The 25,906-nt window shown below is 44.2% G+C and overlaps 5 protein-coding genes across 5 annotated transcripts; 2 read left to right on the top strand and 3 right to left on the bottom strand.

Moving 5' to 3' along the window:
* The first annotated feature begins 29 nt into the window (after window positions 1-29).
* Window positions 30-1,458, top strand: LOC6614694 (nucleoside diphosphate-linked moiety X motif 19). The gene is made up of 4 exons (XM_002039085.2): window positions 30-157; window positions 220-434; window positions 497-839; window positions 927-1,458. The coding sequence occupies exons 1-4, from the start codon at window positions 65-67 to the stop codon at window positions 1,329-1,331; spliced, it is 1,056 nt and encodes a 351-aa protein (XP_002039121.1). The 5' UTR covers window positions 30-64; the 3' UTR covers window positions 1,332-1,458.
* Window positions 1,459-1,601: 143 nt separating this feature from the next.
* Window positions 1,602-2,675, bottom strand: LOC6614693. The gene is made up of 2 exons (XM_032722144.1): window positions 1,756-2,675; window positions 1,602-1,698 (listed from the first exon to the last, which is right to left on the bottom strand). Exons 1-2 carry the CDS (start codon window positions 2,607-2,609, stop codon window positions 1,602-1,604), a joined length of 951 nt encoding a protein of 316 aa, XP_032578035.1. The 5' UTR covers window positions 2,610-2,675.
* A 1,005-nt stretch (window positions 2,676-3,680) lies between these two features.
* LOC6614692 lies at window positions 3,681-5,227 on the bottom strand. The gene is made up of 2 exons (XM_002039083.2): window positions 4,266-5,227; window positions 3,681-4,206 (listed from the first exon to the last, which is right to left on the bottom strand). The coding sequence occupies exons 1-2, from the start codon at window positions 5,188-5,190 to the stop codon at window positions 3,788-3,790; spliced, it is 1,344 nt and encodes a 447-aa protein (XP_002039119.1). The 5' UTR covers window positions 5,191-5,227; the 3' UTR covers window positions 3,681-3,787.
* A 240-nt stretch (window positions 5,228-5,467) lies between these two features.
* Window positions 5,468-8,012, top strand: LOC6614691 (nucleoside diphosphate-linked moiety X motif 19). Its single transcript, XM_032725766.1, has 6 exons — window positions 5,468-5,650; window positions 5,704-5,948; window positions 6,016-6,273; window positions 6,389-6,470; window positions 6,528-6,735; window positions 6,796-8,012. The coding sequence occupies exons 1-6, from the start codon at window positions 5,561-5,563 to the stop codon at window positions 6,996-6,998; spliced, it is 1,086 nt and encodes a 361-aa protein (XP_032581657.1). The 5' UTR covers window positions 5,468-5,560; the 3' UTR covers window positions 6,999-8,012.
* A 14,137-nt stretch (window positions 8,013-22,149) lies between these two features.
* Window positions 22,150-25,660, bottom strand: LOC6614690 (transcription factor MafB). Its single transcript, XM_002039081.2, has one exon. The coding sequence runs from the start codon at window positions 25,197-25,199 to the stop codon at window positions 23,673-23,675; it is 1,527 nt and encodes a 508-aa protein (XP_002039117.2). The 5' UTR covers window positions 25,200-25,660; the 3' UTR covers window positions 22,150-23,672.
* Between the last annotated feature and the right edge of the window lie 246 nt (window positions 25,661-25,906).

Genomic DNA, 25,906 nt, shown 5'->3' with positions numbered 1-25,906 from the left:
AAAATCAGCTGGTGAGCAATCGATATTAACACCCACTCTATCGATATCGCTGTGTAGCCTAAACATGTCGAAGCTTTTGCCCAAAATTCGCTCCTCCTCAAGTTTAATCCTTCTGGCTAAGAACCAAGTAGAAAAGGCCACGTCGTGTGATTACAATGTGAGTTACAGCTTAACGTTAACTTAACTTCACCATGCTTACGTAATCTATTGTTCGACAAGGCCCTCCTCCTCACACGAACAAAGAAGTCCACTTTCATGCCGGAGTCATCGGTGTTTCCTGGCGGAGTTTGCGATGCCTCGGACAGTTCGCCTGCCTGGTTGGAACACTTTCAGCGAAACGAGATCAGTGCAGCTAAGCTGCAGAACTTGGGCCACGTGAAGGGACCACGTCCGGATATTTTCCACACCAAGGCAGATAAGGAATCGCTCGATCCGTATGCAACTAAAATAGCTTTTTAGGAAATTGGTCATGTAACTTTCTTTTCGCACCTAAAAGATCCCTAGCCCTGCGGCTCACTGCTATACGAGAAACATTCGAGGAGTTGGGCATCCTGCTGTGCAGGGACAGCAAATCATTGACCTCCACTAGCGGTTATGGAGCGTTCTATGACCAGTTTGACCGCGCCCACTGGCAGCACAGCGTCCACAACAATGCAAGCCGGTTCCTGGAGCTCTGCAAGCATCTGGATGTGCTCCCAGATGTTTGGTCACTTCACGAGTGGTCCGTCTGGCTCACGCCGTCCACGTTTAAAAAACGCTTCGAGACGGCCTTCTTTATGACTGCCTTGGAACAGGAACCCAGTGTTCACATAGAACCTAATGAGGTCAAGGATTGTGCGGTAGGTGGGGCGGTTATTATGCGGAACAAGAGCGATATTGGAATCCCATAAGTTGCCTTTCATGAACTATCATTTATATTATTGTAGTGGCGCTCCCCATTGGATTACCTTCAAGCGAGCCTTAGGAAAGAACTCTGGCTGCCCCCTCCGCAATTCTATGAACTTTCGCGCTGCCTAAAATTCTCCTCCTTAGATAACCTGCGTCAATTTGCAGCAGAGCGTGAGGTCAAAGGCATTCAGCTAATTCATCCTGTAGTGCACAAGTGTAAAAATGGAGTAGTGCATCTCTTGCCAGGAGATGATGCTTATCCCGCCGATCCGGATGCAAGTAACGAAAAAATCGAGATCGATTTGTCAGTCGAGCAATTCCGTGCGAAGGCGAATGCTAAATTACATCGATCGGAGCACTGGAACCAGCATCAGTCGCAGCTGATAATTAACTTTGAGCGGGATGATGGTCAGGTTCATCCATTGGATCCAACAAAATTGTAGAGGTAGAGCCAGTTTTCTCGATGTCAGGTGCATTTATCTAGGTTTAAAAGGTATCCAACAGGTAATTTTTAATGTTGGACATAGCACTTTTTAACAATGTACAATTTATAAAGTTCGATTTCGTTTATTTACTCTGGTTTATTACATTGCGTTAGAGAACGGTTTAGTATACAATTATATGAGCTAGTCGATAGAATCGACATGTAGGGATTTTATATAGGAATTTTTGTATATGGCATACGACCTCTATCTTAAGTTGTCGTGTTAATGCTACTGGCCCTTTCCATACCAGAGTTGGTATAGGGATTCAGCCTCTTCTTGGGAGGCATAGCCGCTCTCGTATCCTTGATTGCCCTCTGGTTTTGGCCTTAAAATGAAAAGAGTGGTTTTAGTGTGCATTCAGAAGTAGGGCTTACACACTTACTTGTAAATTTGTGCGTGTTCCGGGTGAGTCCAGATCTTGTGGGGCTTCTGGTGTGGCTGGTTTTTGTGCTTGCAGCCATCCAGCGACCTTTCAATGTTCTTCTGATTGTTCAGTAGGGCAGCAAGTTTATGATCGACCTGGGAGGTGGCCACCTGCACTCCATGGACAGTGTGCTCGATGCTGTTGAGGCTCTCGGACTGAGTGCGGTTGAGAATGACCAGACCCCACTCCAATTGATTGACTTTACGATTGGCACGATCTGCCAGAGCCTTAAGTTCGCCTAGATATCCCACTTGACCCACGATGTTGCGCTGTTGATCCTGGAGGACCTTCGCCTTGTTGTCCAAGCCGATGAGTTCCCCTATGACGGCCTGCGATAGCAGCTGCTGAATCTCCGCCAGATGCGAGTTGACGGATGAGGCCACCTCATTTAGGTTCTGCTCGTATTTGTTCTGATTGGCAGCCACTTGGCCCAGGGCTCTCCTGATCTCTAGCTCCACCTTGGTGGGATTCCTAATAGAGTTTTCATTCTGACCCTGGATTGCGTTAACGATGGCTGTCAAATTTCCGACTCCGGAGGTCGTGGCTTGGATGCTGCTTTGAACGTTCGATTCCAGCTTGGCTATGGCAACCTCCAATCCAGCAATGAGCTCGATCTCGTCGCGCTGATGCTTGAACTTCTCTTCAATGCCCTTCTGCACGTCCTTCACTTTCTGCAGTCCATGGTTCAGCTCTTCCGTACCTTTGATTAGCTCCTCCACCTCGCCGCGTATCTCATGGATGGAGTCCAGATCCACAGCTGTAGCAGCGCATAGGTAAATGCATATCGCTAGCAAAGTCAGTTGCACTTTCATGGTGTTTCTCTGATGGCCGCTCCCCGCTGTGTGTCTCTTGTGGATCCGAGCCGCAACTTAAGTAGCCCAACTTAAGGTCCAAAACGTGTCTTAGACTGGGTTAAGTTCTATCAGTTCCCCAACCACCCACTTCACTTCAGCGGGTGCAGCTGCAAATGCTGCTCCAATCTGTAATAGTGTGTTTACGAGAATTTCCCTACTACTAAGAAGATAGTCGCGAACGAATGTTTTATCACTATCTTGTTGAAAAAAATGAACTAAAGCGAATTATGTTGCATGTTGTAGTACTAAAAATTTATTGGTTCATCGACATTTTGGTAAAGTTAGGGAAAATCCGAGTAGTGTCACGTTTCGAAATTATTCTAAATAGTTTCTAATAAGTTTCTAAACAGAACAGATTGACCTGGTTTTTTGTGTGTTACGGTAGTAATAATAGCACGTGCCACAGCTGCTTCTTGTTCGAATTCATTCAGAAAATAGGTCTTCGAAGGTAGTGATAAGGAAACAAATGTTTTCGAAATGCTGTCTGTCGTTTATAAAGAATATTTTTAAAACGCTCCAGAAATTCCAGATAGCGAACTAAATTCAGTTTGTAAAAGTTTAATAAGTTTCTTTCTCGAAGACAGCAGTATCCTTCATAAATGCCTATTCAAACATTGGCCAAGATGCCATTTGGAAATTTAAATAAACTTGGATCCTTTGTTATTAACTTTTTTAAAAAGCTTAGAACATTATTAAAAATTTATTCTATCTGTTCAAAAACACTTAACAACTAACAATAATAGCATAATAACTTAAGTACTTCAGTAAGGTTAATTTATTTTCCTACAAAAGAACTGAAAATTTCTTTGTATAAATTGTTTTTCATCGCGAAAAACCCTTATTTTTAATAGATTTTGAGAAAAGTATCAGGAAAATGAATGCATATTTTCGCATACGATGCTAAACGTTGATGCATAGGATTTCCATGAAACTATAAAAGTTTTTCTCAAAAGTTATTTATTAATTACTTGTTAGGAATAAAATAAAAAGGTATTTCCTTTGCTTTTTTATTTATTGATAAAACATAAAATTTGTATAAAGTAGTGAATCTGAATTTAAAAAAAAATGAGCTTGTTAAATGCTTTGAAAAGTTGTATCGGCTTCAGTAACAGTGGTAGTCCTAGTTATATCTTTCTTTAGTATCCATACCAAATCCTGAAGGATTCTCCTGGCTGGATGGGCTGTGGCTTGTAGATTTCCTGATTGTAAGACTGTGGTTCGTGGTGGGGCTTATGGGGTTGCTCGTGGTTGGGTTTGGGACTGTATTCCACAGGAAGCTTGTAGGACTCAGGCTGGTCATGGGGCAAAGGAACATAGGATGCCGGAGTAGGGTGTTCTTTCTTAAGGCAAGGCTTGGGCTTGGCAAAAGAGGTGGGACCGTGGACAGGAGTTGGGTTCCATGGCTGGTGGTGGTGAACTGGAGCGGACTGGTATGGTGAGCCGTACTCCCAGGGCACCGACTGCCGCCAGGACACGGCGCTGGAGCTCTGATAGTTCTTCTTTGGCTCGGGGGACTGGGCATAGGCGGCAGCTTTGTGGTTTCCAGATTGCTCTCCTATTAATGGGAAGAAATAAATATCTGATCTTAATCTGGTGGCAATAAGGACAACATACCATGCTTGGGCTCCTCCTTGATGCTCCACACCTGTTCCACATCCACTTGCTTGGGCTTGGGATGAGCATGCTGCGGCTCTGGGACCTCAGCTCCGTAGGTGGGCAGATATGACTCGTCGTGATGGCCATATTTCGGATGGGGCTGTTGTCGGCTGCACTCTTCCAGGCCCAGTTCGATGCGTTTCTGCGAGATGATCAGTTCGCGGAGAACCGCCTCCACTTTCCAGGAGCTGTGTGGCTGCAAATGCTTGACTGCATCGATTAGGAAGTCCAGGCGCTGCTCCTGAGTGCGATTCAGCTGCTTCAATTGATGCTCCAGCACGTTCAGTTTGAGGTTGGAGTTCTCGCTGAGCTCCTTGACTCCGGCCAAGTTCTTCAGCTCCACCTCCACGTTGATTTGGGAGGTTTCCAAGCTGTCGAAGGTGCACTTCAGCCCATTCAATTGTGGCAACACCGTCCTAGTAATAAGTTTGGCCAGTCCGTCGATGCTGTTGTCAATGTTGCGGGAACTGTGGAGCACGTGCCTATAATAGGCATCCATCTTGGCCTCGAGCACATTGAGTACCTCCTTGGTGCCCTCCTGCAGGCGGACCAGTTCCAGGAGTTCTGTCTCCGTTCGATTGCCGTATTCCTCGCCCTGTCTGGAGAGGTTCTCAAGGGTGGCCACCAGATTATGGGAGCCAACCTCTAGAACGACAGTCAACTTGGCTAGCAGCTTCTCCACGAGGGTCAGGGCCTTCAGTGCCTCCTTTTGCTCCGCCAAACCGACCTGAGTCTGCTCGCTTACTTGGGCAATCCGGGTTAGAAGCACATTGGCTGCCTGTACGCCCTTCGCATTGTCTTTCAATAGGTCAGCGATACTCTCCTCCGCTTGGATGCCACAGAGGCAGGCACCCAGAAAGAAGAACGTGATCAGTACTTCCATTTCAACTGCAAGTTGCTTTCGACTGGAAACACCAATTGCAAGTGTCTTTTGTTGTCCAAGGGAAGAGCTTAAATATGTTTGCGAACACGTGTGGAATGGAACTAATCTATTTGTGTTTTTGGTTCTTCTTGGTTGCTTCTGCATGGTAATCTGGCCAGAAAGGTGAAGTTTGAATTTCGCACGAATTCAAACTTCAAATATTCAGCGCTTTGATTAGGCGGCTATCGATCTTTTTTTTGTGTACAGGAGTCGTTATCGTGCCTATCGACCAATCAGCTGATTGGAGGGAACAAAACAATCTTTTGATTTCGTGTTCTTTGTGGGCAGAATTGCACAGTTTTGCTAATCATTTGGCTAAATAAAGGCAGACATGAGCCAAGCTGCATCTCCTACCAAGTGGCGCACCTCGGCCAGTGTAATCCTGGTGTCCAGAGATGATGGCAATAACGAAGATTACAAGGAAAGTGAAGAGGCCGTTCCCAAATGAGGATAACCATAATCCTGACCTTTCAGGTGCTTATGTTAAAACGCAGTGATGCCACGGCGATTGCGGTCAATCAGACTGTATTTCCCGGTGGCCTCCTGGACTCTGCGGCGGATGAAAGCGTCGGCTGGCTGCAGTACCTCGAGGAGTTTGGTGTTCCACAAGAGGCACTACGCCGCCTGGTTCTCATCCGCGACGATCGTCCTGCCATTCTGGCGCCCCAGGGCACTGGCTGCTACGATCGGTTCTTTAAGCGCTCCCACATTTGGGCTCGGTGAGTCCAAAGGTTGCGCTAAACTCTGGCACATTAGGAGTTTAATCTATGACCTTTGTCTTTTTAGGGAGATTACGCTGCGACTAACCGCCGTGAGGGAATGCTTTGAAGAGGTGGGTCTGCTGCTTTGTCGGAGTCGGAGTCAACTGGATTTTGGTGCGGTAACTTGCGCTCAGGATGTCCCAGACCTGGACTCGTGGCAGCGAAGGGTGCACAACAAGCCGGCTGAGTTTCTAACCCTCTGTCGCGAGCTAAATGTAGTTCCAGATTTGTGGGCCCTGCATGAGTGGTCTGCGTGGGCGAGTCCGGGATTCATACGCAAAGGGTGCGTATGGGGTCATAAAGTGATCTTAATTAAAAGCTGTATTTCTTTGCATAGTAATCTAAAGAAAGTCTGGTAAAGTTCTTGTTCCTAATATAGTTGTTATTGCATTTTGTAGGCATGAAACCGCTTTCTTCATGGCTTTTGTGGACAAGCAGCCCGAACTGTTGGAAGAACCTTCCGAGGTCAAGGAAACATTGGTAAGGCCTAACCTTTGAACCCCATTTTCACAATAATAAAATGATGAATTCATATAGTGGCTGACACCGGTTGAACTTCTGCGACTGGCTGACTTGGGCAATGTTTGGTTCATGCCACCACAGGTCTACGAATTGTCTCGGTTGGTGGGAATTAAGGCGTATCAATCCCTGTTAGAGTTTGCCACCAAGCGCAGCGGATTGGGAACGACCATGTTCTTGCCGGTTGGCTATAACTGCCAGGGCTCTATGGTTTTCGTCTTACCTGGTATGTTAAAGGAATATTCATTGTAATATCCAAATCATTTTTAATAATCGTTTACCCTAGGCGATGACTTCTATGTTCCCGAACCTCACTTGGTTCACGAAATAATCAGTTTTCCTGGATCAGAAGACGAGTTTAGGGCTCGTTCAAAGCATCTGCATCGCTATACCTATGGTCCTGGTGTTCGAAACTTGGAGTTAAATATTCCGCCGCCGAATGGACACTTGAAACCGCTGAAGTTTCAGGCGGAGCGCCAGAAGCTGTAATCACATTCCGTAGCTGGACGGGTGGTGACCCCAGCTGCTAAGCTCTGATAAGATGCTAAATGTGACCCCTGAAATGGGGCAGTCACAAATTGGTGTTTTGAAATTATTTTAAGCGGCTTTAGCTGGCCATCAAATTATCACGACGACGGCTCCGAGGAGCATTAATTATTATTTTATGGACAAATTTTAATTAAAAACTGTACAGTTTAAGTTAAAGTTAGTAGGCACTTAGCTTAAGATGAAGGTGGTCCCCTTTCGGGTATCCGCTCTTTATGGCTGGCACATCAAAAGCGCAAAATCATGCATATTTATGTCCGCCCCTTGAAAACCGCAAATCGGAGTAGGAATGAGAATGGAGTTGAAGAGAGCTTGTGGTGGCTCAGACAGTATATAATTTCATCCCATTAGAAATGCATTTAAATCACTTTGTGTGCCGAGACACCCACCCACTCTTCCCATGTTCATCGCCACCTGCCGTGTGACTTTGTGCGCTTTACAGCCTTGTCTTCTGAATCCCAACCAGCCAGCCAGCACATCCACCCCCCGACGTGCCGTTTAAAAATCAAAATCTTAACGAGCTTCGTTCCCCACTTTTGTTTGCTCCGTGCCCGCTCGACAGTTTATTATGCATTGTAAAGGACCCAGGCAGGACAACCCTCCTCAGGACCTCACAAACTGCCAGAGGGGGTCGAGTTTCAACGACTGAGGCTGTGTAACAATTACTTCGTTTAATTTAACCTTTTGTGGCTGGCTTCCGGCGTTTATTGTCCTGCTGCTGTTCATTTAATATCGATTAATTATGCTATTATGTGGCCCAGCGGAAGTAACCATTATGGAGTGTAATTAATGAGTACCCCCCACGTATCCTGGCAGAGCGAAGATTACACCCACGCATTGGGAATGGATATCATTGTTGCTGAAAATAGTTCTCAAGGAATGGGAAAATTAATATTGTTAAGCAATGTATGTTAAGCTTGTGTTGTTTAAATAACAATTTATGTAAGAAAGTGTCAAGTTTAATTGTTAGTATCTTGGTTGAAAGGCAATTTGAAGCCACTTCTTGGATATTCTTTTGTATATTATTGTATGTAGTTCTACTTTTCTGCTTTCCTTGCCAAATTGGGCACCTGGAAACACGGTTCCAAAACGAGTTTCTAATTAACAGGCAGCGCAGGCGGGAAGGTCGACAAAGCCGCCCATAAATTACACATTAAATTTAAATGCATAATGTGACAAGGTGTCCGGGTGAGTTATGAGCGCCAAAGCCGCTTAGCATCTACTAAGACATCTCGGGACCCGGGTAATTTGGCATCTCAGGAGCAGGCGGCCCAGAACTCCTGACTTATGCGGGAATGGAAAGCGACTTGGGAAAGCGGAGAAGACAAGACCTGTAATTGAATTTTGACTCATTTTCATTGGGCCGACATAATGCTGATTTACGTGGCCGCCGATTTGGTGGAATTGGATTATTAATTGCCTAGCAAGTGCAAATGCATATCACGTACCATCCCGGCCATCTCCCATTCCCATCTGCTCTAGCCGCCAATTAGGGCGATTTTTCGAGGAGGTCCTGCTTACCTGGCGGTGACATGAATGCCAAAACAGAGCTTGGCCAGATCGATTCGCAAGTAATTGACAACTTCTCACCCGGACTTCCCACGGGTGTAACAAAACACACACTTGTTCCGGAGAGATTTATTTTTATTGTGCGCATTGTTTGCAGTCAACTAGACTCGACTCACTTTGCATACCCTGTACTGATACGCAGGGGTGTGATGAACGTGGGGATTTGCGCAGAGAAGGTCGAGTTATTTGGATCTCAACACTGCCATAGCGCTATATTCCATATATATTCAATATATTTCATTAAATTAATTATTCAGATAATGTTAAAATTAAAAGGTAATAAGAATACATCTGTCTTTAATTTTAATATAAAATAAAGCAAAAATTTAATATAATGATAATGGTATTGGTAATTGAACTGGAATTTATTTTACCTTAAGGATAGATATATCATGCTAGATATTTGTTTATACCAAAGAAACATCAGAAACGTAAAATGTGACTTAATGATACTTAACTCTTAGGAAATATATTTATTTGGTACTGGGTACCTGTAAGTCTGCTATCTCAACATACAGTGCTCTCTTCTCGTTTTTTCCCCTCGGGGCTGGTCCGCTAAATGAGTATTACCGCAATAAATCGCCGCAATTCATTTAAGGGCGAGCCGGCTGGCTGGCAACCCTTAAATCACCAGCAGCAGAAGCTGCTAACTGTTGATGAGCGCAGGCGGTCGGTTTCACCCCTCCAGCCCACTTGCACGGATGGCGGCCCTGCACCCCGCAGGGCACCACCCACTATTCGTCAGACCGTGAACCTGTTACGGCATGTCACATTGTCACTGGGGATTGCCCCTGGCCCAAAACCGTGCCCGAATCCCAGTCCCAATCCGAATGAGCACTCTCCGCTCCGCTCCTTTCCCCTCGGACAAATTGCATCAATTGACTTGCGTGTTCAACATAATGGCAATTGCGGCTGCCCCCGGAGTGGGCGGGGATCCCAGGTCCTGGTTGGGGGTGTGGCGACGACAGCTCGACTAATGCACTACATGATTTTCTAATGATGTCTTTATTTCCTGGCTCCTTGAGGAAATCATTTCCAGCACTTAGTGTAGTTTTTTTGCCCTGTCTAGGAGTGTTTGCCTACAAAAACTACATATGTATGTGTAAAACAGATTTGTTTAAGTGCATTATTTATTTATTTCTTTCAATATAACCCTGTTTAAAAATTTGTAAATTAATATGATAAACAATTGCCATATTGGATTGATTACTTTAAATTGGTTTAAATGTTTTCATTGGGAAGTTTTTCAATAATTTGATAGATAGAGCTCCAAACAGAAGGTCATGGGTATATGAGACCAATATTTAAAATGTAACTGCCTTTTAATAATATAAGGTAGTTTATAAGATATATAAAAAGGAAATGCAATTTATTATTGCATCTTATAATCAAACCTGTAGAATACTTTTAATTATTTGAATCCATCATTATCCGCCTAACTACACCTGTATTTGTTTAGTTTTTCACCAAGGATAATTAAAAAGCACCTGCACACACACACACATACACGCACACAGACACCCTTAAGTGGGCGTTGCTAGCGGAATATGAATTATGCGCTTGCTCCAATAGGTTTGTTGTTGTTGCTGCGATTAATTCCTATTTAGTCCTTGCTCTCTCTCTCTTTCTCTCGCGGCTGGCGCTCTCTCACTCACACTCTAGCAAATGCAGGATTCACACCTAAGCAACGGCCACCATTACGAAAAACACACGCACACACACACACATGCAGACGCCTAGAGGGAGGGGATTCCCTGCCCCCCGAAGGACACCACGTAACTCATTTCCAGATTTGGACCTGCGCACAGCGGAGGCTCCGCTGGAAAATGGAGCTTTCCCGTTGCCATTGTCGCCTGCATTGGGGTAGGTGAATGTGGCATTATGTTGTCACCGATTCCAATTGCATTCCACAAACATACATAAACATACATATACATACATACATATGCATGTATGAGTATAAGGCATGTTGGTGTACTGGACAACATAGCGCTGCACTTCGGCACATGTGCAAAATGTGCAATTTCGTTAGCGGCGTTACTTTTTGCATATTTGTGTTATCTGCGCAAAAAAGCGGTGACCTTGTAACATTGTTTTTAATTGCAATTGGCAATGCACATCGGATACTCGTGGCAAAAGAAGCCGCAGGAGACCGCAAGTAAGAAGCGTAAAAACTTCAAAGAAAGTTTCTCCTTTGTCTTATCGCTCCAACCAATAAACTTTACCAGCTGTCGAGTCATTGGGAAAATAGATTCATCGCATTTTCCTCGTCGAACTGGGGACCCTTATCAAAATCGCAGCCACCACTGCCATCTCATATTTCCATTCCGGAAGTCCACCAGCAGGGGGAGCGGGATGGGGTGTCGTTTAAGAAACCATAAATTCGACGGCAGAAGCGGATAAAGTATGTTTATTTGGATATTAGGCTAAGCAGAAACGGCGATTCGGAAAAACGAGCTCATAAAAGGGGTAGCAGCCAAACTAAAAAAAAGAATTGCGAAACAAGACGCACGGAAACCAGACGAGAATGTCTGTCAAAAACTCTTTAACACTTGACTTAACCCGTTAACTTAACAGTGCTGGATATGTTACTGTGGAAAATGTATCTGAAGAGTAAAGACCTCAAAGTATCTTTACACTTTAAGAGTATTTAACATATAAAAGAAAGTTTTATCATAGATATATTTTTATTTTATTACTAACTTACTTTTTTACTAAATAGTAACTAAATCTTAGACTGTATATATTTTTAACAATATAGCATTATTGTTTTGGCCTCAATTAAACTAGAAAACCATCGATAAAAACGTATCTCACTGAAGCGCGCTGTCTTGCCCCATATGTCAAATATAAATTTTCAGATGCGGAGGGTGGTGCTTCTCTCTGTGCTCGGCATACAAATATGAATTGTAATAGATTTAGATATGAATCAGACATAACAGACATATGTACGGACAGATAGGCAACTCCAAGAAAGGTTTGGTCAATTGAAAGGAGCAGTTCCAGCGGAAAAGCCATGGAAATTGTGGGCGAAGCCGCTTTCTTTGAAGCAGATCGAAAGAAAATTACAAAAATATTCTTTAAAACGACACAAAGGCAAATATTAATTTTCCATTTGATGGTGAATGGGGATAATACAGTTTAAGCCAAATGAACTGGCCGCCTCAGTGGAAAGTCTCACACAGAAGGCGAGCGACGAGGAGTTTAAAGTTTCCGCCGCTGAAAAATGTTGAAAAATTCCTCACCACATTGAGCGTATCGAATTCGACACCCAACGAAGTTTTTGGCCCTTTTTTCGCTATTATAAATTATATGGCACTTGCCACGTGTCGCTGATTTGTACGGGTGAAGTGTGAAATATTCCGGAAAGGACTCCATATTGCTCCCTGCCCTCCAGTCGTCGTCAAGCTGCCGATGCGTGAAATATTCTTCGCTCCTTAGCTTGGCAGCAAAAAAATTTAATTCGTGCGGAAATTCAACCAATTTAAAAGGAACACACACGACTAGCAGGTCACGCCCTCTTTTCTCGGTTCTTCGTCGACTTCATTGTATCCTTTTTTTCCTGCCAGGGAAGGGGCGGATTGCTTAATCCGTTTTATTGTGGTAATAAAACTACGATACAAATTGTTTGAATGGGATTGAACAACATTTGAATTGAGCATGAAATGATGCCGGTGGTTCCTCGACTGTCTTTCTTGACTGGTCTTTCTGCCTTGACTGCTCCAATGGTTCCCAGTCGATATTTATGGATTTTTTGTGGCCTATTTTGGGGTACATTTGGAAACAAATGTTAAAGTCCTGTCTTGAATTCTTCTTCAAATGGCTAGTGTTCTGATTGACTTTTTTTGGCCAAATAATCTGGATTTTACTTGAGGAAATATCACTGATGTCATATTAAAATACTACCTTAATAATTGCAAAACTCTGCATGTTATTAGTATAAACTTTGACTCCCATAAGTATGCTACAAAATATTCCCAATAAAATCCCAGTTATTTAGTTGATCACATATTTCACATCGTTGCCGTTTATAAACAATCCATAAAACTGGACTTTTAATTAACAGGATTAAGGGCATTACTATGCAAATATGTGCTGCATTAAAGGAGTTTATATCCAATAAAACTGCCTGAAGAAACAAGGTCAAACCGGCAGCAGCCTCGTGGGTGATGCCACTGACCATACTGGTCAATGGGGATTTAATCTACATGTTTATGGCTATTTGCGTTTTGACCTCCGCCATTTGAGACACCATTCGAGAGATAAGCCATAATTTGATTAAACCGGCCACCTTCCCACCCGGATAAGTATGTATGTTTACTTTCGCCCCTGCACCCCTTTCTGTGTTAAGTGAATAAAAATATGTAAAAGCATAACTCAAACATGGTCCGGTCAAGGGACTTAGGCGCATCACCAGAGGCCGCTGGGCCGTAAAACCCCGGGCATAAACTGCGGTCAACTTGACCAGACATGTGTGAGCGGGCTTGTTTAACCAGCGATTATGGAAATGGTCCCTTGCTCCCAAAGATCTGCTCGACCAGATAGCTCGAATGACACGTAGCCGGGGCTGGACACCATCAGCGTGGCAGAGAACCGGGAAAAGGACACCAGCAAGGACCCGCATGAAGGGCGGGCAACCCTCTAAAAAATATCTGTTCACACATGTGGGCGGCGTTGGGTGGCGAAAGCCACGTTCACTGCAGTCACGTGTGAGATTCTTTTTTCTCTGTGTGCCGCCCTTCCCCCAAGGACATAAATTGCACTTTCCGGGAGATGTTTGTACACTGAAAAATGTATGATGGTACTATTAGTTAGATTAGAAATTATTGGAGCAGAAAACCTTTTTAAGTTATTGCAATATTGATGATTTCAATCTTATGAGCATGGGACTTACTAAATTCTTAACATTGAAAAAAATCTTATTCTTCATTTTGATTCATTTTCAGATGACTGTTTTCTCTGAGTGCAATTGTGATACTTCCACTTTTCCCTCAGCGCTATTTAAACTAAATCAAGTCCCTGTATATATCAGCGTCAAATTGGCCAGCCAAAGACTAGAGTCTCGGCCCGAGCAGATGACACATAAAAATAATCATAAACGTTTATCACATATCCACCGGACAATGCAAAGGATGCGAAAGGCGGGGCAACAGGAGAAAGGAATTTGATGAAAAGGATACCGGCTATTGGAGTCGGACATCGGGAACCAGAAAGGAAGACGGAACGTGATGTTTGGTCGCATGCAGTTGGGCAATCGATGTGGGTCACATCCTTACCAGGTTGACCGGAAAACTGATTGGGAAGGAAGCCAAAAGGAAATATCATATAGACAAATATGGTATGATACATGGGATATTCATAAAAGAAAGTTTTAAAGTTTAATGGCTGCATAAAAACAATTTGTGCATGGAGGATAGGACAAGTTACTGTTTCGTACTATTTAATTAAACTATTATTATAATTAAACTATTTATCTTAGGGATACAAATAATTATATGCTTTTCAGAAGCAAGTTCCTGCGCTAACCACCAAGCGACCCCAACAGTTGAAAATCTGCAATTTCAATAGCCGAAATTGCACTTAAGTGACTTTCAACTGGCAACTTCCGCTTTGCATTCGCCATCGAGACATTGGCAGTCAGCAAATCACACGTCACATCACATAATTTCTCACCGCATGTGGGTGGTTGCTTTTGAAAGGGGCATGTGTCAACATTGTTGGCGAAACAATGAGCACTTAACAAGCCAGAAGCAACAGTGATTTCACCTTTCCACACACACGAAGACCAATCTGAGTGCTGCCAACCGCATGTGCAGCGTCTCCTTTCGGGCCGGCAATTAAATTTGGCCAGAACGGAAAGTAAATGAGGGTCATTACGCTGCTGGCCAGTTCTCGGTCGGCTTATCGATGGGCATTTCCATGTACAGATGTATCTACATTCTGCCCGGAGACATTGTTGTTCTCCTGCTGGATGTGTGCTAATCTCTTAATGCGTTTAGCGCACATTTCTATTTGCTTAATGAATTGTTACCAAATACATTCATTACCGTATACACACACTGCCGATTCGCTGCTATTCATTTATTCACTGCGCCGGGTCATTTGTCGACGTTTGTCTTTTGATTTAGAACGGTCTGGGGTTTTGGCTTGGGATTGGGATTGGGATTGGATATGTGTGTAGTGGTATGGGTCAATTCCGATATCGAACGGTGTGGCAAAGTGGAAAGCGGGTCAAAAGGGGGCCAAAAAGGGGGGAGGAGTCGGTGGCAGAAGTTGGCCATTGGGGCAGCTCAATTAGGTTGATTGCTCGCCGTGCTACATGGTCATGGTCAAGATCTCTGTTGGTCCAAAGACTTCGAAAATGAGCAAATATCCATAAACATCTATGCTGAAAAGAAAATGAGATATATATATAATACACATTAAGTAACTTGTATTTTAGAGAACATTTCTGCAAATTTTATTAACTTATATACAATAAATCTCTAAGTAGAGATAATATACGGGTGTAATACTTATAGAATGCTATTTGATCATGACTGCACTCAATATTTCCCAAGTCCACTTCCTAATCACATAACTATGTTATGTAAGCCATAAATGAGGCAATAAACATACCCAATAGAACACATTATGCACATAGACAAGTTTTAAAACAATACTTTCGATTACTTCCACCCACATATGTATGTACATACATATGTACATACATACATCCTCCCCGAAAAGCGATTTCCATTTCAAGATCACGCTCCACTAAACAGAAAGAAGGGCCAAAGTAGCCAAATCGAAATCAGCAAGTGACTTACTTTGGCCCTCAGTTGTTGGATAGCTTACTAACTGCAGCCACAACATCTATCTATAAACAATAATTTTATTACCCGGTCGCAGGGGGTGGGTGGGGGTGATGTGAGCGATATGCAGCGATTGGCTACGGCATAAATTACAATCAAAATGAATTGATATGCGTGTTAATAAAGGGGAGCCGGGATGAACGGAGGAAGGAAGCAGACAGGACCGAAACAGGAGCAGGAACAGGAAGTAGTCAGCTTGGCAGCCACCACGGAATGGCGGCATTTCGATTTTACGCTTTTATGATTTCCCGGCTTGCTAGCGATGGAGAGGGGGGAAATCCATGCGGGGGGCATGGGGAAAATTGTGTGTGTCTGAGTCGACGGGCCTCTTAATTAATAAGCCTGGCCAGAAGTTGTGTGTGTTTGTTGGCTAAATATTTGCCCTGGCATAAATTAAATCGAAATGTTCGGCCAGGTACAGTCGCACCAGCAACACTCGAGCGTCGATAACACAAAGAGGAAGAGCGAGACAGAGAGAGCGAGAGGTGGACAATCGAATTATTCAGCTGCAGATTGTATAATTATCGGGGCGGTCTTAATGGCAGTGTAATTCAATATTAATTAAATCATCAAATTGCATTAACAGCCGTCGACGAGAACAATAAATAAATTAAGCGGCGAATTGACGGAATGCTGATCCCTGCAATTGATTCAGTTTTTCCCTTCTCGAGTCGCGTTTATTGCCAAATCAGCAGTTTCAATTTTGCGCAAAAGTTTTTTTCGGCTTCAATCAGTTTTTAAGTTGCTTGCTCTGATAACAATATGTTGGCGAAAAACGCAAATTGATTTATTTCACTAAAACAAAAAGAATATATAAATTGTTTTGCAACCTCATTATGAGCGCATGTCGCGCGTGCAATTTGTTGTAAATTGTAATTTAGTTGCGGGCATTCGCAGTGAAAGAGCCCTCGACTTAAAGTCGCTATTTTGCCGAGCAAATCAAATTTGTTGTTATTATTGTTAACGTTTTTTTTTATTTTTTGTTTTAGTTTTCCGCCCTGGGTTCATCGACCGACAGCGTCGACCTCAGAATGCTGACACGAGCGGTTGAAAGTCCCCCCTCACACGCCTCGTGTTGCAATCTCCGTCTCCGGTATACTTCACTACCTTTTCCATTATTTTTACATTTTTTCTAATCAGCACTAATCAAGTAAGACTGAGGTGATGCATTCTCGTGAGTAAATTAGTCTCAGATCTATCAATGATTAATTAAAATCATGTGAATGTGTATGCTCTGGTAAGGCAATTCTTTGCTATTTGAGCAACTGAACTAAGGAACCCCAATTATAAACTATATTTCCAAACATATCATGTCACCAAAAGCCACATAACTTAATAAACAACCAAACACGAAATCAGAACACTACCCTGTTGAATTCGGCACCCGATCGCCGATCACAAAGTGTTCCTATTGCACTTGTCTGACTTTTGTGATGTCTTTGGATATCACGTATACGTTTAAATATCTATATGTATACGAACACACGATCGGAACGTGAGGAAAGCCGTTGTTTATGTTCCCACGGCTATTGCACCATTTCGAGGTAACTGAGAGTCTACAAACAATCCGAACATTGTTTAGATATCGGTGTTTACAAGACGGGAATCGGAAAAGTAAAATGGCTTGGGTGCATATAATGTTTCATATTTTAATCTAATTTATACTACATTGACTTAGTTTTGACTTATCCGACAGCTCATTGCATATTTAAGTTTGCGTAGTTCCAAGAATACTCGCCATGGGATCCAATCTTCTAGGTTTCTACATCTATCTGGGCTCTAGACCCAGAAACACTCTTATCAAAGAAGCTGTGGCTTATCTGTGAAAGATGGCCTGGTGCATTCCTCGCGAGATTCCAGGAACCTCACACGATATAAACATGCATATCCGATCTTAAGCCGTGTATAAGTGTACTCATTACTCATCTAGCTCTTAGCTCTTAGCGGTTGCATTTTGTTTGTCTTTTTGACTTTTTGCATAAGCCAGTGCAACAAAAAATGGAATGAAAATGAACAAAACAATGAAAATGCCGAGTCGGCGGAAAGAAAACACCCGGCTCGGAGCGAAGAAAAAACAATAATACCAAAAGAATATAATACACCGAATGAAAAGCGAAAAGCAAAGCTTAATGGAGGCAACAACAATTTGGATGCACCTGTGTCGCCAGCACTACCTGGTTCTGGCCATTCGGATCTAGATTGAGGCTTCGGCGGCGACGGCGGGGCATTTGCCAACTGGCTCAACCTTCTGCTGAAACCCACAGCTCACCGAAGGTTGCCCCAGAATAGTTTCGCCCATCTCCCAACCCAACCCAAGTCAAATCCAAAGCCACCATTCGAATAGTGGACACCGCAGCTCGCTTTTTTCGGGCCAAAATCAAATTCAACCAATTTGTAATGGCCCGGAGTCGCAGGCGAAGGCAAATGTCTTCATATGCTTTATGCTACGGGCTCGCCCTCCGCCACTTGCCTCTTTTTATGGCATGCCACAGCCAATGAACCGGACAGGCATCATGCAGGGCCCACACACATGGACGAACACCAAGCGCCCTGAAAAACCAGAGATGATACCCTCACACCGACGGATTGAATGCTCTATCTTATTGAACTATTACTACTATTATTTAGTATTTTGTATGGTTTATGCTGGATTCAAGTGCAAAATTCGTAACAAGTTCCACTCATAGATACATCGAAAGATACAAAGATACAGTACACTATATATACCTACTAATTTCATTACCCATACTTTGTTGAATGTATTCTAGCATTATTTATTCGAGTCTATATTCCATTGATTTCTACTGATTTAGTTCATATAACCCATAGCTAGGGTAGAAGAGAACGGAAAAATCCGAAATGTGATTTAATTTATTATTACAAACGTTAAAGGACTCGAAGTCGTCCAGGGAAACTTGGAGCATTGGAGCGGGGTGCAAAGCGATTTACGGCAGGACATCAATACCACTGGGAGCAGGGGAACGCGGGGACTGGCAAATGAGTTCCATTTATATCATTGGTCATTACGGAAATTATGCGACGCCGAAGGATTCCGACTCCGACTTCGAGTCCGACTCCAAGTCCAAGTCCTGGCCACGGAACCGGTATAAAACGATAAAGATACATTGCGAACGGATGTGCCAGTATGAAAATCGCCCCGGGGACGTTCGATGGACAGAGCTGCATGGTCAAGGATGTGCGGATGCGGCTGGTGGAGCGGGGCACTGGGCAGGGGATGACACTGAACTGACACTGACCATTCACCAAGCGGCCGGGGTGAAGTCGTAAAAAACAACCAAGGCAGCCAGCACATCAATAAAAAAACGCAAGACAATGGACCAAATTCGATGGGCTGAGGGGAGCGGACTCTTGGCAGGAAAGGAAGGATTCTTACAAGATGCCAGCCCACAGATTAGAAATGGGTGGAATAGAGTGACAGATGGAGATTAAATTTATACGATTAACAAAGCCTGTACGAATTTAACATGACTAACTCATTGTTCGTTTGCTTGTAAAAATTATAGCATTCAGAAATATATTTTGATCTATGAAAGTGGATAGTTATTTAAAGTATCTGTGAAACGAAAAGTTCAGACTTAGTTATTTAATCAGATTTTTCTGAAATTCCTAGTACCTCCTCACCCTTGGATACCCACACACATCAATGATTGATAGGATTTGGCCGAAAACTTTTTGGCACTTGTCCTTCCTCGCGATAAATTTCCCTTTTCGGGCGCTGCCAAAACGAGATTTACGAGCATATTTTGGTGAAAAACTTTCGAGGACCCAACAAAGCGACAACTAATGAGCTCCTGAAGGACTTGCTCGCCGCTCTTCATTAGGCTAATGAGCAGAGTGACGCCGCAAACTGCTGCAAAACTAATGTGTTACTATTAACGATTTAAGGTTAAAGTCAGATCAGAAACTGGCAACGGAACACACCCCATGTTCCCATCGTCAATGTCAACGCTACGTGTTTGGCATGCAAACCCGGATAAAGGCGCAAAATCGGTTAGACCCGGAGTAAAAGTAAAATGCAGGAGGAAGCCCCCCAATCATCCGGCCATGCGATTACATGTGTGAACTATCGATTGAATTAAGACCAGCCGGAGCGGTTGGGGGCGTATGCGAGCCACTTAAGCGTGTCGCTCGACGCCGCTTCCTCCTCGTCCTCGTCCACTTGAGGAGCATCATAAAAAACGCACCACCCCGCACCGCAGCAGATAGGCCAGGAAGATATTCCGCACGCCACACCATGCGATCCCATCGCTACACTGAGGGAAATCCGATATCCGATCCGATAATTCCGATAATTCTATGTTTGCTTTCAAGCAATTGACTGACTAAAACAGAAAATTGTTTGGATTTTTTAATAAGATATTTTACTACTGAGTAAAATGATTATGAAATGAACAAGTTATTAAATATATTATATAAAAATTATAACTTTTTGCTAATACGTATACCATTATTTATGATATTAGATATGTAAGAATATGTAAGAAAATAAGTGTTTAAGCAAGTTTTACGAAAAAAATCCCATCTGCATTTTTGACCTTGTTGATATTTATCTACTGATATTCCCTTTCTCGCAGTGTACGTCTCATCAAAGCCGTCACACGTCGCAGTGCAGGCATAAAAAGAGTGTCCCGAATGCACAGCATAATCAAGCGGCGAGTGTGAGTGTGTGTGAGTGAGTGTGTGGACCATAATAATGTTGACAATCATCCCAGTTGTCCGAGATGGTTTTTACTCCGGGCTCGGGATATCTGCCCCTAAGCACTGATTATGCCCAAGATGAACTTAGCCCATGGCCATGACAATTTACCGCTTGTCATTGCCGTGTCTATAAATTTCATTTGACAAGATGCCGGGCACTCAACGCCGCTACTCCGCTACTCCTCTGTCCGCAATCCCAATCCTCAGCTCATCCACTCTTGTGACATCCACTCAAGCTGCCTGCTCCCGGGACTTTGTTCGTTTCTGCCCTCCGGCTGAGGTTGTGAAGGAGGAGCTGGGGGCAAGGAGACTCTCTGTCGCCGGCGATTTGCATCAGAATTTCATAATTATTGTTTAATCTGCACTTGAAGCCGAGTCCCGAAATGTCGCAGACCTCGAGAGAAATGGGATCAGGAATCGCTATCGGATTGGTTGTGAGCCAAAAGGTCTAAGTGTGCTCTCGATGAAAGTGACAAAATGGTCGGCGAATATTAAAAATATAATATTACTCTGTGCCACTCAGACGAGATTAGAGAAGCAATTCCTGGCAGAACAAATCGCGCTTTTCAACAAAAACGAGTAGCTCAATAAATCGGAGCAGCTATGAATCATAATAAATGCATGCAATTTAAAGATTCTTTCTGAAAAGATGCATATCTATAGTCCTTCATTAGGTGCAATATTTATATCTAAATGATTTCGATAAGAATTAAATCGTATATATATTTGAATCAAAGTCTTTTCCGTCTGCCAGTCGCTTGATTCCGATTTCGGTCACAGTTTTTTCCATTTTTATTGCATGCTCGGAAAAAGCGAAATCCGACACTTCCTGCTGGTCGAGAATTAAGCTAGAAAAAAAAGTAAGTAAAGGGCAAATAAAGTAAAAATCAAAGGAAAATGCCCACTTGATGGCGATCGCCATCACTTGGCCAAAAAAAAAACGCCGAATTTCATCAAAAATACTGGTGCAACTCTTCGATCGAGTGGTTCGTCTGGGGTTACATAAGCTCCTAAGAGTTTTGGGTCCTTGGTAGGGCAGGAAACTCATATAATCAAAATAAAAATAATAAATTCGAGACCCGATTCTGAAAAGAGCTTCGCGAGGGCGACACCGCAAAAGTGAATCGAAATTGAAATGAAAATAAACAGGCCAAAAGGAAACGTTTTTTATTAGGGATTTATTACGGTTTGGATATGCAGATATGTAGATACGGCCCTCTGATTATTGCCGAATTACGCCGCCCCAACTGAATGCCCCAAAGTATTCCCCCCTTCTAGGGGCTGATGCTGATCTCCTCCATGTTGACGATTGTAACCCAATGCTGCACTTCGGCTGGAGCTGCTACTCCTACTTCAGAACTCCTGCATGCGCCGTTACGCGACCGAAGCTTGTTGACAGAACTTATCGCAGTCCAAAGGGATCGGGATCGGGATCGAAGTGTTTATTTTGATTCTTAAACTGTTGCCCGCGGGGGTCGTCGTCGCTGGAAGCCCATTTATCCATGCCGACAGACCACACAGAAGAGACCACTTCTCGGAAAACGGCGAGATGAAACCCCAAATCTATGATGCAAGCTGAGACTCACTCGGTGGTTTCTAAAACCCAGATATGAATATGAATGCGGACTGGAGACAAAATAGAAAACAATTTGAATACTATGAAAAACTGAGCATTCTATATTTTTACGATCTTCAATGTTTAAACTATCAGCAGTCAAAGAAACATCACTCTCAGATCGTGAGCATTCAATGAATCTTTTAATCCGTATCAATCTTTAGAGTTGCATTGAAACATTTGGTACTAGTAAGATTGCAAACTTTTTGATTCCTTAGTTAATCATCATTGTATTAATAGTCCAGACCTGTTCATCAAATTTCTTTTCCCATTTTATTCAGACTTTATTCAAAGTATTAGCTGGAAAGGAAGTGCCCAAGGAAGTACGCACATGGGATTATTAATTAATTTAGATTTATTTATTACTAAATTTTTTTATGCACACTTATCAACTACTCACAATTGTTTTTAGTTAGTAATTAATCTTTAATTTACCGACTCAGTATTCGCGTGTGTTTCTTCTAGTTTCACAAAGACAGAAATCTGAATGCATTCAAAAAATCTTAAATTTACATCTTTTCATCTTTATACGTAAGTGTGTGGGTGTATGTACATTATTTTCCATCGTCATTTTCAGTGCTCATTAAATTGTATAGGACTTTGTTAGTTTTTTAGTTTACTTCAGTTGAGTTTGTTCATCGCTTCGATCCAGTTTCACTTTATACATCGGTTCTTCCAGCTTGCGGTGTTTTAACTTAATACAACCTTTAGTTTTATTAGATGTATTGCTACTGAAGGGTTGGAATTTTTGCGCGGTGTGGCTAACACGGAAACGGAAATGGAAACGGATGTGATAGGAAGGGGAAACACGGCCTCTAGAACAACTATCGCATCTATGATATTATAATTCGCTTCTGTTTCGCTTAATACTAGTAGGGAAACTAAGGCTAGAACTAATCAACAAATAAGCGTGTGTTACTAACTCGTACTTTGTAATAATGTAGCGATTGATAATCAGAAGCCGCTAGTTAAGTTACCTTTTTGTTTTTGTTCCTCGGGTTTATACAATGTTTGTCCTTTATACATACGAGTTCCAATTAGTTTTATTTATAATCGATCTTTGCCTTAGTCAGACTGATAATCAGCAAAAGTTCCATCCAAACACGCTCTCTCTCTCTCTCACTTTACTTTCTATCTCATCTATCTCAATCTCTGTCGATCACTTTCCAAGTTCTCAAACTGATATTCATCGGAATTTATTGTCGCAATCAGAATAATGACGAATTAAACGCTCAAAAAGCCCCCTAAAAAATTTCATAGTAACATAGCTAAACAGAATTCTCCGAAAACCGTTTAATTTTTCAGCATTACTGATTAAATGGAAATGTTTTTAAATTAATGAGGGAAAATGTGCTTAATGTAGTGACCTATTGTTATCTAAATCGCGCGAATAAATATCAACAGTGGTGGTAATGGGAATGCACTTCTCTTGAAAATCCAACCTAGTTACTAAATTATTTTTAAGAATACACAGAAATAGGGATAAACTTACAATAACGCGTGGTATAACATAAATCATTTTGAATGTATAACAAACAGAATTGGAATTCTGACACCTAACCCCTTGGAAACACTGTAACAAACTCTTTTGGAAAACATGTTCTTTCGAGTGGAGACTATTTGGAAAACATTCTTGGAATCGAACCAATTTACCTTACATTGTGTCTAGGAAAAGCTCTTGGAAAAGACCAACTCTTTGGGAAAGTACCTTAAACTCGGAACGCTCTCTACTTAGTTGACCAGCTGCTGGGGATTCCACTGTGGACCCCGATGCTGGAGATGAAGTTGCTGGTGGTGCTGCTGCTGCTGCGAGGAGGAGGATGATGATGCGGAGGAGCCGCTGGCCACCGCCAACTGGCGTCAGAGGTAGAATTCCGGAGAGCTTTGGCTATCGCCGGCGGTTGCACCTCCTGCACCGCCTCCACCATTTGCCGCCCGCTGCAGACGCTGCATGAGGGCATCCCGCTCCTGACAGACCCTCGAGTACTCCAGCTTCAGGCGGTGCAGATCCTGGTTGAGTACACGGTTGGCCTTCTCCAGTTCGTGGCGCTGATGGAGTCGCTTGGACCGGCAGTTCTGGGCATAGCCGCGATTCTTCAGGGTGCGTCGTTTCTGCTTCAGACGCACTACCTCCTCCCGTGGGCATCCATGGAGTCGCTTGTTCAGCTCCCGTACCGTCAACGTAGTCAGCATGTCGTCATTGAGGCAATCCTCAAGCGTGGCATTGCTGTAGGCACCCGAACAGGTTCTGGGTGACATGTTGTTCGAGGATCTGGTCGAGCTAGCGGAGAGCGGCCGGCAGGGTTGGAGGGCAGCCCGTGTGATGACGCAGGAGCCGCCACCCACGCTGCCGGGTCCACCGCTTCCACTGCCCCCTCCGCCTCCGCTGCTGCCACTCCCGTTGCTGGGCACTTGAGGCAGACAGGTGGGCGTCAGGGCACCAGAAGCACTGCCGTACGAATTCGAGTGCATGTTGATGGGCGTCAGTTCCAGATTGTGGAAGTGATGGTGATGGTGGTGCGGATACTTGCTCTGCTGCAGCATCACCTGGTGGGGATGACCGCCGTGTCCATGCGGATGATGCTGTGCCTGCATCAGCGGCTGTCCGTGATGGTGGTGATGAGCTGCCGCCGCCTGCAAGGCGTAGTCCCGCTGTCTGTCCCACTCCTCCGCCTCCTCCTGGGAGCCCGGATAGGGCAAAGGTCGCAGATCCAGCGGCTGCTGGTCCGCCCGTATCGAGTTGGTCAGCCACATCATATCGTGGCTCAGTCCGGCACTCACCGACGCTGCTCCGGCGGAGGCAGCAGCTGCTGCGGCGGCGGAGGCGGATACGGATACGGAGCTTCCCGGTGTCCTGGCATAGTGGTGTGCGTAAGTCTGAGCCGGACAGCTGCTGCTGCCCGTGGGCGAGCCCACTACGGGTGGCGTTTCCGGCGGCGTTGAGGGCACTCCGCCCGGAACGCTCGCTCCCGAAGATGTGTTCACCAGAATCGCCTGTCCGGGCAGCGGACCATACTGCTCTGGTGGCGGAGAGAGCGGTTGCAGGCGCCGTTCGTCCATGTGCCACTGGTGGTGGCCAGAGAAGGACCTCAGCTTGATGTGCGGCGATGGCGAGACCTCCACTGCTCCGGCGGGCTCTGGTCCGGACAGCGGCAGCGAGTCCGGGTCATCGTCCGGATTCGTGGGATCGCCGTGGATCGTCGTCCATTTAACCGCCACCGGCTGCGGCGGACTGTGATCCTCGCGCTTCACATGGCCCAAGGTCGTGACCTGGGACGCGGCGCCGGCTCCATGTGCCTGGCCAGCTGCATTTCCGCCCACCTCCAGGTGGTGCAGATCAAACTCCTGAACGTACGTGTCGTTTATGGTGGGATCTTCCATTTTCATTGGATCGACCAGGGACCGGAGAGGGTCGATTACGGGTCTCACATGCAAGGGAGTGACCGTGCTGATTGGTGGGTGGTGGTTACTGGGTGGTCTCGAAGGGCAACTACGCGATCGGGGGTCACGGAACCAGGCACTGGCACTTTTGGCCTGCGGTTCAGCTTAGTTTTATCTTGATCTCAGGATTTACGATACGTTTTTTTGGGTTTTCCCCAGAATCTATCAGATATTTACTTCGATGCCGGTTTGTTAGATTTCGTTGTAAGAGATTGGCTTGATTACTTATGATTTAAAATGTAAGTATGCTTTTATTTAAGCGATCACTTTCCGCACTTTGGGGCTTAATTCATTTGTAAGCTCGCTCTCTTTCCAATTTTGCTCACTAATTTCGCGAACGCGCTTTTCGCGTCCAATGTGAAAGAGTTAACGGTGGCGACTGAACTCCGGGTCCGTTTCAACTACGGTCGGACTGAATCTGACTGGAGGGTGGCTCTGCTCTGGAAGCTCTGCTCTGGATGCTCTGCTCCCTTCATGTTAACTGTTAGAATGGCAGCGCAGCGCGCGCACACCCACACACACACACCCATTCCTTTTTCCAACAGCCGACAAACAAAACGACTTGCCAAAACCAAAAAGCCGACCAGCCCAACAACAAACAAAACCGAGCTCGAACGCCATTCGCTGATGGCTTTTGCTTTGGCTGCCAGGGA

This window comes from Drosophila sechellia, chromosome 2L (genome assembly GCF_004382195.2).
Source record: "Drosophila sechellia strain sech25 chromosome 2L, ASM438219v1, whole genome shotgun sequence".
NCBI classification, from domain to species: Eukaryota; Metazoa; Arthropoda; class Insecta; order Diptera; family Drosophilidae; genus Drosophila; species Drosophila sechellia.
The sequence above is the reverse complement of the archived record's forward strand: the minus strand, read 5'-3'. Positions and strand labels throughout refer to the sequence as shown.